General features: G+C 36.5%; 1 protein-coding gene across 2 annotated transcripts in view; it reads right to left on the bottom strand.

The window, feature by feature from the left end:
- LOC139754501 (son of sevenless homolog 1-like) overlaps positions 1–13,528 on the bottom strand; it is a 147,270-nt gene that overhangs the window by 68,570 nt on the left and 65,172 nt on the right. For both annotated transcript variants that reach the window (XM_071671785.1, XM_071671794.1), the window contains 8 exons: positions 13,110–13,217; positions 8,740–8,900; positions 8,235–8,391; positions 7,873–8,004; positions 3,636–3,818; positions 2,445–2,627; positions 1,619–1,748; positions 1,080–1,252 (listed from right to left, as the gene is read on the bottom strand). In XM_071671785.1, the coding sequence (XP_071527886.1) occupies positions 1,080–1,252; positions 1,619–1,748; positions 2,445–2,627; positions 3,636–3,818; positions 7,873–8,004; positions 8,235–8,391; positions 8,740–8,900; positions 13,110–13,217 (1,227 nt within the window). The remainder of the gene's footprint in view (positions 1–1,079; positions 1,253–1,618; positions 1,749–2,444; positions 2,628–3,635; positions 3,819–7,872; positions 8,005–8,234; positions 8,392–8,739; positions 8,901–13,109; positions 13,218–13,528) is intronic.

Genomic DNA, 13,528 nt, shown 5'->3' with positions numbered 1-13,528 from the left:
AAATCAAGAAACAGCTAAAGAACTTCTAGGAAGTCAGTGAAAAATGTAGCTTCAGTTAGAAGTTCAAGCACAAAAACAATTCTTAAGAAACTAAGTAACAATTAATCCATTTATCTGAAATCTTTAATTTCGAATTCCCATTTTCGTGGGGGTAGATGAGGGGCATACAGACTCTCACTTCCCTGTTACACACCTTTAGATAGTGTCCTGTGTACTAAAGTACACATAAGCTTCCAAATCAATATATTTTTCTTACTTCTTCACTTCACATCCTATGTTGAATCACTAGGTGAGAATGATGTCTCCATTTGTAACTCCTAACCCAATATATAAAGTTGTGATCAACACACGTCAGTGCATCAAACTTAGAAGATCATCATACATGTCAGTGTATCAAGTGAAGGGGAATTACCACAAGTGTCACTGTATTATGATCAGGGTATCATAACAGTGCAAGAAGCTGAAGGGATCACCATACATCAGTGTATCAAGCTGTGGGGATTACCACGTGTCAGAGTATCAAATTAAGAGGATCACCACATGTCAGTGCACCAAATTAAGGGGATCACAACACATGACTGTGTATCAAGCTGAGAGAATTACCATGTGTCAATGTATCAAGCAGAGGGGATCAACATACATCAGTGTATAAATCCAAGGGGACCACAAGGGCATGTCAGTGCATCCTGCTGAAGGAATCACCACATGTGTCAGTTTATCAAGCTGAAGGGATCATCACATGTCAGTGCATTATGATGAGGAAATTGCTACACGTCAGTGTATCAAGCTGAAGGGATCATCACACATCAGTGCATCAAGCTGCGAGGATCATGAGTCATTATATCAAACTGAGGGGGATCACCATAAGTGTCAGTATATCCAGAGGAGGGGATCTCCATGTGTCAGTAAATCAAAATGAGGAGATTACCACATTTGTCAATGTCTCAAGCTGAGGGGATCATCACATGTCAGTATATCAAGCTTTGGGGATCATTGCATGCATCAGTGTTATCAAGCTTAAATGATTAAAGAAAATTCCTTTCTTAAACAATGAATGACTGGTCACTTTGAGTACTTACTCTTATACGTTGTTCTACTTCCAAACAATATGGCTGGTTTTGATACTGCTGAATTTCTCCAGTGATCTCAGCAACTTTTCGTCGCTTTGAGAAATTTATGAGACCTTCTGCAGCCCGCGGCAAGAAGTCAGGATTACCTTCTTCTATGAGCAAGATGTTTGTCAGGTACATTCCTATGGATGAACATGAAACAACATTTAACTTCCATTCAATACCTTTAAAAAAAGCATTTTCTCTACATACAGCATTATAAAAGAAAATAGGGAAGTCAAGAAAAAAAGACAAAATTTTTGGAAGAATCACATCGAATTCAAAGATTAATAGAAATCTAATAAAAGGAATTCAATAAAATATGACAAACACCGGAGAGAGTAATTAGATAAAAATAAAAAATGCCTGAATCTATCAGTATTCACATTTTAGTATTCATTAATTTACTTTTAACATGTTTCATACTGCAATTCCTGTCAAAAGAAATTCTCTACCATATACAATATACACGTTTTATGTAACAGTATAAAGGAAAAAATCAAACTTACCAAAAAATGGAACACATGGAGGATTGATGGAACGAAGTTTTTCCTGATATTTTTTACAATGGTTTTCACTAAGTTCAGATGCCTCCTCAAACACCTTTAGCTGACCAGGTGGAAGACGTTTTTTAACCTCCTGATGATCAAATAAATTTCAAGATGAAATTACACCACAAATCATATGAAAATGTGCCTACATTAATCTGGGTTAATAGATGACAAAATGGAGTAAGTAAAAGAAAAAATTCAATACACTGTAAATGTAACAGTCTCCATTCTATCAACTGGGCAGCCTCAGATACTTGGGATATCCACAACCTATATTAATAGATTCAGCACTGTGATTTGTTCCTACTCTGAAATAATCTTAAACAAAAAGATGCACACATTAAATATTCCAACATATCCTCAGTTTCCAATGGATGAATGCCCAGTTGTTTAGCCTTGCTGTGCACTTTCTATACCTTCACACAAACATACATGGTGTGGCCTACCGTCTGAGCTAAAAACTAGAAAAAAATATCAAAAACATACCATACTCCTGACTAAAAGCATAAACTACATGTCCTTTAAATCCAAGGGAAAAGGACACGAACAAAAAGTCAGAAAATCCATGCTAATTAGATGACAGCTGACTTTACTTGGTTGAGGATACAACTTAACTGATAAAGAATCTTGCTTCATGGGTACTCAAAATAGCTGGGCATATGCATGACATTTGCAATCCATGGTTCAATCCATTTTCTTTAATGTTATAGAGAGGGTGTCATAACCATAGAGTCAGGGTACAAATATACCAGAAAGACAAAACAGAGAAACAAACCAAACTTACCATTTTGGTATGTTCTAATCTATGCACTGCTGCTGAGCCTAGTGCACTTGAAACCTCGAAAATTCCACTGAAATTGTTGAGGTCATGAAACATGACCATGATCTCCACAATTCTCATCATCACAGCCACGCGCTCTTCAAAGTTGTCAGTGTCCACAATGCACCGCATGAACCAGCGCGTTACCTACAAATGATAATTTTCTATGTAATGTATTGCTGAACATCTAAGTAATGGTATATGATGTATTACATTACCTGAAATTTGCCATATTACCAAAATCAAAACACCAAACAGTATCTATTTGCTTCATAATCTTTAAGATTATTCCAAATACTGGCAAATAATATCAGACCTTGTATTTTAGAATAAAAGTAGAAAGAAACAACATCAACAATATTTTGTCACTAAGTACAAAAGAGGATGAGACTCCAACAATCTCTTAATCACTAAAGCCTTCTGAAGGACATGAAATAATATAAAAATGCAATGTAAAATACATGATTACAAAATGTCTATTACTATTGGGACTTCAAATGGCTATTACAGGATATTATGTACGTGACTTCTCATATTCAAAATTGCAAGAGAAATAATTTTTCCCTATAAAACAAATGACATAAAGCATGGAAAGACAATTAAACAGCACTCAGTCAACTCTAAATTACTTCAACTCAGCTCACTCAAAACTTCCAAGATTCCTCTCTAAAATTAACTCCCTCATGTCAGGGCTTTAGAGAAATGACAAGGATCTTAAGTCTTTACAAAAGAGAATCTGGAGAAAGTCATCTGGAATAGTAAATAACAGAAAATTAAAAAGAAAACACTCTGCACACTCTTAAATTTTCTAATGAAAACATAGATAACATGGAAAATGTTTTGAAGGGTTAAAGGGAACAAGGACACTTAATAAAACAATGCAATAAGGATATTCAAGGGAGAACTGTAATTAAAGTACAGTATATAAAACTGAGAAACGATTAATGACATTATACAACCAATTGCAGGGAACCAGAATGTGTGACTATGACAAAAGATGAGGGATAGGAGTTTTCAAGAGAAAAGGTCCAAGTATCATCTAAATACATAATGTCCTGTTTGGAGACTGTTCTGAGTGGGATATGCTGCTCTGAGGGTGAGTATTTAAAACCTGGATATCAATACATTGATATAGTTTCATACATAACTACTTACATGGTTTGTGTGGTAGATCAGTTTGAGCAAATTGGGTGAGCGTTTCTCTTTGTCATCTTTGGTCCATGGTGTCCCCACTAGCTCAGATGGCTTCACACCTCTGTACAGTTCAAACTCTAACAAAGTTAACTGACGAGCGATTTCTATAGGATGAAGCATCAGCAGCGGTTTTACAAGATCAGGCTGTAGGAGAAAAATATCAAATGTAAATAATGACAGAAACAAACTGATTTTTTTCTTTAACAGTAGTATACATCAAAACTTTAAACATTAGCTACAGTTTCAGTTTTGATGATGGTTAGCAAATCCTTTTTAATGTCACTTGATATTCATATCAAGGGGTCTGCGGTAAATCAAATCTTTCACAAACCATATTTGAAAAGAGCGAAACAATTATTTGCTTCAAGAGACAAACCAATCTGTCATGAATAATTTTTTCCATTGCTCTGCAAGGATAACTTGTCAGTGCAATAAGTCTATACCAGGTGGAAATAGCTGCCAGTGTCTTTACCTGGTGAACAAAGTACATCTTATGGCTACATGGGAGTATACAAAGCATGCATATAAGCAACAAAAAATTAACAAGAATTCTAAGGAGGCTTTAGGAAGATGTTCTGATATAAATTTCATCCTCCCTTGAAGCACTTGAGTGAATATCAACTTTTGTACTTCCCACACATTTAAAATCTGCCAAGCCTGGGTGGTTGCAGAGCTGGTGGTGTAAGATCAAATCTCCCAACAGTCAATCATCATCTAGCATTGCCAATGAAAACGCATTCTCATGAGTTTTCTCAAAAGGAAATTCAGCAGGAAATTATCCTGAATTACTTGATTATCATCTTTCTTCAAATCATATGGAGAATGATTTTATGGACACTGGCTCTTCCAGCATTGAAAGCTGACCAAGATGGGGGCTAGGAGCGTTTCTAGCACAACTGGAGAGCAGTATTGCTAGCACCTAGCAGCTGTTAATTTTACAAACTTTTATAATTTTGCAGTTAGGAAAAAAATCATATGAATCACAAAGAATATACCAATAAAAAAGTTGATGATTAAGATAAATGCATATGTTGATAGAAATGCTTTGAGGAAGGCATTCTGGGTATATGGTAACGGAGGAAAGCTATCAGAATCAGAGGAGTTTTTATTCAAAGTGTTAGGCATGTGTGCAGGTAGGCAGAAGAAGGTGAGTGGTTCCAGGTGAAGAGGGTTTTGCGAGAGGGGTGTGTGATGTTACACTGGCTGTTATATTTGTTTATGGATGGAGTGGTGAGGGAGGTATATGCAAAGGGTCTGGAAAGAAGGACAAGAATGCACTTATACAGGGGGTGAAGGGGCCTGAGTATTGAGTCAGTTGTTGTTTGCTGACCAACAATTCCAACAGGGTGAAGCATCAGCAGTGGTTTTACATGATCAGGCTGGCTCAGGAGGGGGTAGAAAAATATTCAGCAGTGGTTTTTATAAGATCAGCCTGGATCAGGATGGGGTAGAAAAATATTAAACACATATACTGAACAAAACAAACAGTCACATCACTGGTGGCATATTCTGAGTGAGAAACTGCTACAGTTGGTGTCTGAGTTTGGAAGTGTGTGTGAAAGAAGGAAGTTGAGAGTAAATGTGAATGGAGCAAGGATATTAGGTTTAGCAGTGCAGAAAGTCGGGTTTTCAAGCAAATCTCATAAAAAATACCAAAAATTGCAGGTAACAGGTCATGGTATTTTTTACCCAAAACATTTTGTTCAATAGTTTAAATACAAAAATTAAATACTTCTATACATGAAATAATGTGAGAAACTGCAGAAGCTGGTGACTGAGTTTGGTAAAGTGTGTGGAAGAAGAAAGTTAAGAGTAAATGTGAATAAGAGCAAGGTTATTAGGTACAGTAGGGTTGAGGGTCAAGTCAATTGGGAGGTGAGTTTGAATGGAGAAAAACTGGAGGAAGTGAAGTGTTTTAGATATCTGGGAGTGGATCTGGCAGCGGATGGAACCATGGAAGCGGAAGTGGATCATAGGGTGGGGGAGGGGGCGAAAATTCTGGGGGCCTTGAAGAATGTGTGGAAGTCGAGAACATTATCTCGGAAAGCAAAAATGGGTATGTTTGAAGGAATAGTGGTTCCAACAATGTTGTATGGTTGCGAGGCGTGGGCTATGGATAGAGTTGTGCGCAGGAGGATGGATGTGCTGGAAATGAGATGTTTGAGGACAATGTGTGGTGTGAGGTGGTTTGATCGAGTGAGTAACGTAAGGGTAAGAGAGATGTGTGGAAATAAAAAGAGCATGGTTGAGAGAGCAGAAGAGGGTGTTTTGAAGTGGTTTGGGCACATGGAGAGAATGAGTGAGGAAAGATTGACCAAGAGGATATATGTGTCGGAGGTGGAGGGAACGAGGAGAAGAGGGAGACCAAATTGGAGGTGGAAAGATGGAGTGAAAAAGATTTTGTGTGATCGGGGCCTGAACATGCAGGAGGGTGAAAGGAGGGCAAGGAATAGAGTGAATTGGAGCGATGTGGTATACCGGGGTTGACGTGCTGTCAGTGGATTGAATCAAGGCATGTGAAGCGTCTAGGGTAAACCATGGAAAGCTGTGTAGGTATGTATATTTGTGTGTGTGGACGTATGTATATACATGTGTATGGGGGGGTTGGGCCATTTCTTTCGTCTGTTTCCTTGCGCTACCTCGCAAACGCGGGAGACAGCGACAAAGTATAATAAAAAAAATAACATGAAATAATCATGGAAAATATCTCATAATGCTTATCTAAGCCAACTGTCATCCAATATTTAAAAGGCAAGTAATTGCATAATCTTTAAAAACGTAACAACAGACCTTTATCTCATACAGACATCTTTATATCTTTTTTATCTATTTCTTACTTTCCAAAGGCTGTAATTCCAGGTCATACAACCATTGCAGACCTCTTGACTGCTGATTCAGAGGCTGTATTTCAGGCAACATTCTTTCATGGTAAGACTTATGGACAAAAGATATCCTTATAATCATCCATTTAAAGATGTAACAGGTATTAATACCACTTCATCCCCTCTATATATCTTCCAGTAATATATCTGACATTTCTAATGAGTATGTATCTTTACGTACACTGAAAGTTCATGTTTCCAAAAATCTTCTTTCTTTCTTTCAAACTATTCGCCATTTCCCGCGTTAGTGAGGTAGCATTACGAACAGAGGACTGGGCTTTTGAGGGAATATACTCACCTGGCCCCCTTCTCTGTTTCTTCTTTTGGGAAAAAAAAAAAAAAAAAAAAAGAGAGGGGAGGATTTCCAGCCCCCCGCTCCCCAAAAATATTTATTTATTTAATTTGCTTTGTCGCTGTCTCCCGCGTTCACGAGGTAGCGCAAGGAAACAGACGAAAGAAATGGCCTAACCCACCCCCATACACATGTATATACATACACGTCCACATGCAAATATACATACCCATACATCACAATGTACACATATATATACACACACAGACATATACATATATACACATGCACACAATTCACACCGTCTGCCTTTATTCATTCCCATCACCACCTCGCCACACATGGAATAACATCCCCCTCCCCCTCATGTGTGCGAGGTAGCGCTAGGAAAAGACAACAAAGGCCCCATTCGTTCACACTCAGTCTCTAGCTGTCATGCAATAATGCCTGAAAACACAGTTCCCTTTCCACATCCAGGCCCCACACAACTTTCCATGGTTTACCCCAGACGCTTCACATGCCCTGATTCAATCCACTGACAGCACGTCGACCCCGGTATACCACATCGATCCAATCCACTCTATTCCTTGCCCGCCTTTCACCCTCCTGCATGTTCAGGCCCCGATCACTCAAAATCTTTTTCACTCCATCTTCCCACCTCCAACTTGGTCTCCCACTTCTCGTTCCCTCCACCTCCGACACATATATCCTCTTGGTCAATCTTTCCTCACTCATTCTCTCCATGTGCCCAAACCATTTCAAAACACCCTCTTCTGCTCTCTCAACCACACTCTTCTTATTTCCACACATCTCTCTTACCCTTACATTACCTACTCGACAATAAGTAGGAAGACACAGTAAGCATCAAGTGTTACATTTCTAGCTGGGTATTGATCATCTATTTCTAGCTAACATTCTAGGAACTCCTACAAAACAAAAAAGTGAGGACAAAGTTATGCAATTTACCACTTCCTTCAATATCCAGTATTCATATTATACTTCATGCAATGAGTAAAGTACTCACACTTGTTGAAGTTCCCCCATGACCAATAGGAAGGATAGCTTCCCAGTCCTTCTCATCTAGTCTAATGTGCCACTTTGGAGATGGGGGCGATCGGTTTAAACTGAAGGTGATTTCTCTCTGTTCTTCATTGCACTGAAAACAGGATTCAGCAACTTTATCAGCTATCTAAGAAAAACTGAGCAACATGCAACTCTAATCAATGTATCAATTACAAAACTGATGTTAATAACAGTATCAAAATAACGCAATGATTTCATGAAAGTACAATCATAAATAATAGAACATAACCTTAAAGATGTTTAAGACAACACTTGTGGTCCAGGGACAATGGAAGTTTTGTAATTACAAAAAGTGCAACTTACCCGTCTCTGAATGATCTTGGTTATAGATTCCACCCACTTCCGCATAGATTTTCCTTTCACCTTTTCTAAGAAACTCGTAAGGTTGTCTAACAGCGTTTTATCTCTTTCAAAGTCATAGAAGTGATAGTCTACCCAGTGACGTAAAACATTTAAAACCCTGAAATAAAGGTAGTTTGGCATGACACACATCAATCAAAATTTCAGTGACTCTATGTCTATAATCTACTGAGCTATCTAGTCTTCCTATTATAATTACTCAAGTTTTGGTACTACTCTAAAAAGCGGTACACTAATAAGTCATTACCCTGTAAGGTTTTAACATTTAGTTCCATTATACAAGCAATATAAGATACACCTTTGCATGCTTCAAACTAAAAACCTGTACCTTACATACAAACATTATCTATGAAAATCAATCACACTAAATGCTATTCTTCTCTTAATAAATCCTTAACCCAGAAAGAATGATCTGAATTTCACTGCAAACTGAAATTTACATCATTACCTAAATTGAACTGGTTGTGAATATTCCTTGCGAAAACGTTTAAGAATCTCTCTGTGTATTGATAGTTGCTGATTCTTCACCTCTTGCGTTTCTTCCTCACTTACAGCAGGGAGCTCAGGTTCAGGGATGTCAAAGCGTTGTATCAACAGGTCTAACAATTCCTAAGTTGGGCATCAAGCATGTGATAATATAATGGTTTTCATGGTTGGAATACTGTATTTCATTTCAAAATACTTACAACTACTTATACATATCTCTTACAATTAGTTTAGGGAAATACGGGACATATAAAAGTAAAACATACCGGATGACAAAATTAAACTATTCTCTGTTTCTCATAAATTTTTTACCTATAAGAACAATGAAGTACTGAAAATATACATGCAGATCGTATATTACAATTTTGCTAATCCAACACAATTTGTATAAAAGAACCAAAAATACTCATCAAAACTGACAACTTCTAATAGGTTAAGAAATCAATCTTTTTTTACTGACAATATATTCGCACAAAGCTAGGGTAGGCTACTGAACTATTACTTGGCACTGCTTTCAATTAAAAATCTCTGTTTTTTAGTTCTAATCAACACAAACTGCCAAGAATTCCAGTTTCACTTAATAAAAACTGGTAGGTTAGGTTGTTCAAGCAAAGCTCATTCTCCTTGTGTAGTGCAAGATAATAGGCACACCAAAGACAACCAATTACATGTCTCTGCTCTTTAGATTTAATTAATACAAACCACCAAGAAAAATTCCAATTTTACTTTATGAAAACTGGTAAGGTGTTCAAGTAATGTTCATTCTCCTTTTCAAGTGCTCTGCAATTCTATATTCAAGCCCCAATTACCTGCAGTATTGACTCTGTTCATAAGTGATCCTGCATACAACTACTGTTATCAAAAGATGTCTTTTGAACAGGAAAATCCAGTGTAATTTTCAGGTGCTGATTGTTACAAGAACTCTTTCATTTTCTGCAAAAGATCTTAGGAAGATGTGTGATGGGAAGACGTCATCAAAGAGACATATGGTAGTATGTTAGGAGAGGTGGTGTGACCATGTAGGATGAAAGGATTATGAATGGTTACTAAAAAGTTTATCATTGTTTGGTCAGAAACATACGATGCAAGAAGGTAATGAAATGGATATGCAGCAAATGTTTGATTAGAGGAAGATGATGATGGACTGCTGTTGCCATATTTACTTGAATATAAGCCACCCTCTAGTCTAAGCTGCAAGGTGATTTCTGGGCATATGTCATGCAAAACAATGTTTTGAACTCTATTCCAAGCTGCACACTAAAGTTGAGCCATCACTCCGAAACTGCATTTCAAAACTAAGTTTACCCTGAAATTTACTCTCATAATTTCCCCCCTTAAATACAACAGGGTCAAGGGATAAGGTGAGTTAAGGACTTGTATGTGTCATGTTATAGAGAACTACATTATTCTGTATGGCTTGTAAGTTTCAGGTTATAGAGAACTACATCATTTTGTATGTCTCAATGGATATACAATATGGTTAAAGACCAAATGAAAATATCTCACTAACTGTATTAAACCACCAAAAAATATGATATCTAATGAAAACTTACCAGAAAATATGGTGATGAGGGCTTGATATAGTGGCAGAGGGGGTTGGGATGGAGTGAGGAGAGAGAGGGGCACTAGGGTGTCTACTTCACCCAATGAACTATCTAATTCAGCAACTGTTTTAACTGGGTGTGGAGAAGTTTGCCTACGCCTTTTGAAAAATAACCAATTTTAGCTGTGACATGCACCTTTTTCTCTCTATAAAGCCCCCTGCAGATATGTGAAATATCTGTAAGCTTCACAAGAAACTTGAAGAGAATTTTTTACAAAAATGCTTGAAACAAGCTAAGCACTGAAACTGCAAATGATGACAGCAAACAAGTTTAAAAAGTTGCATGACTGGAAAGTTTCATGAGATGAGGCTAAAAAAATTTAAAGGTCCTCCCCATACTGCAGAAATATGTGAAAATAGGCAAGTACAAGTACATAAAGACAGACAGACAGACAGACAAAAATCACCAAAATGTGGACAGAGAAAAAAGACACAATTTATTGTGACCAGATTGAGTAAATGTCTAATAACTGTGAAAAGAAATTGTAAAGAAACATTTCTTATTTATCTTAATACAAATGTAAGTCTGAATAATGAATAAATGAACATGTATTCATCCATATCTCTTATGCGGTTATGTACTCTTCATGTGTCAACATTAACATCAATGGCTGATGCAACGGCATATATTAGTGAATGTGAAAACGTATGTCTCTTTTCATACCTTACTCTGTTAAATATCAATTACTGTTAATAGATATCAATTAATGCAAGGAAGTTAAAAATATAATGCAAATGTACAAATGTTCTTTATATGCAGCACAAAACATTAGCAGAGATATCTACAGCAAAGGTGATCTTGCCAGATATAATCATAGGTGAATAAAAAAATATTGCACATAAGAATTTTGGTCAAACTTTCATTTGTTATATATACATCACTTATAATTTTTGCATATAATTACAAACCATTTTAAACAGACTGCCTGCCTTTTCTATCAATTTATCCATCATTCTGTTTGAGAATATACTGGAGGAAACATACTACATATCAAAAATACTAAGGAGAAACATATCTATCATTCATTTGAAATAAAAAGTTAGATAACACTTACAGTTCATAAAAGTAATTGACAAACAAAAATGGAAGATGAAAGGAGTGAGAAAAACTACATTACAAGAAAGATGCTGTTGATATATACAGCCTAATATAGTTATATAGTTTTTCATACCTGGAAGAAGATATGGATGAAAGTGACAAGTACAAAACATTCATTGAAGTCACACTTAAATTACAGCATTTTACACTTCCATGTGAATGACCAGCTTCAAAAACTTAGTTTTAATACCAGAATTTATAGTTCATACTTAAGAGAACTATAAACCCTCAATTACAGATATCAATGAATACTATTAAAAACACGTCAAATGCTATTTGAAAATTACAACTAACAGTGGTGGTGACTAAGGTGAAGTGACAGTGGTAGATGCAATTCTTCAAAGAATGTCAGAACTGTATCGTATTGTAAGCAAGACCCCAACTTTTGCATTTTCTTAGGGGGAAAATAAGAGCTTATGAACAAGTAAATATGATATACAGATGCACCAAATGAACTTTTGAGGTTTGGAGTGTTTCAGAGAAAGATGCCAGAACAATTTTTGATGATCATGTGCAACGCTATTTTTTGCACAAGGGTGTATTTGTGGATGATTAGGAGCAAAAAATGTTGGTGACAGAAATGAAGAAAATTCTGCAAAATCTTCATTGATTTTGACAATTATTGATGATCATGTGCAATGCTATTTTTTGCACAAGGGTATATTTGTGGATGATTAGGAGCAAAAAATGTTGGTGACAGAAATGAAGAAAATTCTGCAAAATCTTCATTGATTTTGACAAGAGTAATGGCAACAAAATACACAATAAAAGCATAAAATGAAAGAGCACGAGATATGTTTGTAAATTTATGATCTAATCTATGATGCCTGTTTCCACCTAGAATTCCTTTACAGGGTGGCCACAGCAATAGTCTCCATAACTAGTAAATTACATTGCAGTTTCTTAGCCTTCTGTGCCTTACACAGAGTTTGCAGAAGTTCCTAACTAATGTTCCTACTGACTACATATACCTAATATTCCAGCATAAGGTTGCTACCTACTACTTCTACTTAATGTTTCTAACTAATGCTCCAGCCTAAATGTTCCTACCTACTACTTCTATCTACTGCTCTTACCATCTTCCCAAAAGGCAAGGCTAGCACATAGTACTCACCACACAAAAAGCTAGTTACAAAGAATGACCTGTGTGAGTTATGTGTTGTCAAATGTTATGTGTGATAAGGAGAGATTGTATGTACGTGGACAGAATGCCAGTAGTCCACATGAGAGTAAGGCACAAAGAAAAGATAGCTACATGGGTCAGAGGATCAGAGGAGTGCAACTTGACAACCACTGAAGTCCTGGTTCACTATGCAGCTGTAACTAGCCCTCCTGATAACCAAGTGGGCAGTACTAGTGATATACCTCCTGGTCATTAGCTGCCTATCAACTACTGCCTTATTCATGAATATCAGCAAAACCATTGAAAAATGTTGTATGCTTATTGTGAACCATAAATCGACTAAAGGAACCTTGTGTTGAAAAAAAAAAAATCATGCTAAATAATCACTTATTGCCTAATTCATGAATATCCACAAAACCAGTGAAAAATGTTGTATGCCTATTTTGAACCATAAATCAACTAAAGGAACTTTGTGTTGAATAAAAAACATGCTGAATAATTACTTACTGTTGGTGTACAAAAACTTCGATAGGTAGTAAGAAATGTCCGCACGAACATTGGATCGGCATACATATGGTATGTTAACCTCTCAACCAACTTTGGCAGAGTTGCTCCCTGAATGAAAACCATCAAATTCAAAATGCATGTTTCTTAATAAGAACAATCATTCTATCTAGTTTCAAAAAGAAAAAAGTGCTTATTTATCAAAATACAGCAGAAATACTATATCAACATGAATCACAATTACAACTACAGGATAATCAATATTTTGCACTGAAACCAAAAAGTCATTCAAAAAATCACAGGTTGGGAAAGAAACAAGGTTCATATGTGCTCCTTATGTAGAGAAATTATTGGATTATATGAAAGTAAGGCATTAATAAAACAAATTCTACCTACAGGTTATGCAATGGCCAAAGCCATTA

The sequence above is a fragment of the Panulirus ornatus genome, chromosome 2 (assembly GCF_036320965.1).
Source record: "Panulirus ornatus isolate Po-2019 chromosome 2, ASM3632096v1, whole genome shotgun sequence".
In the NCBI taxonomy this organism is placed as follows: Eukaryota; Metazoa; Arthropoda; class Malacostraca; order Decapoda; family Palinuridae; genus Panulirus; species Panulirus ornatus.
This window is presented reverse-complemented; position numbering and strand designations above follow the sequence as displayed.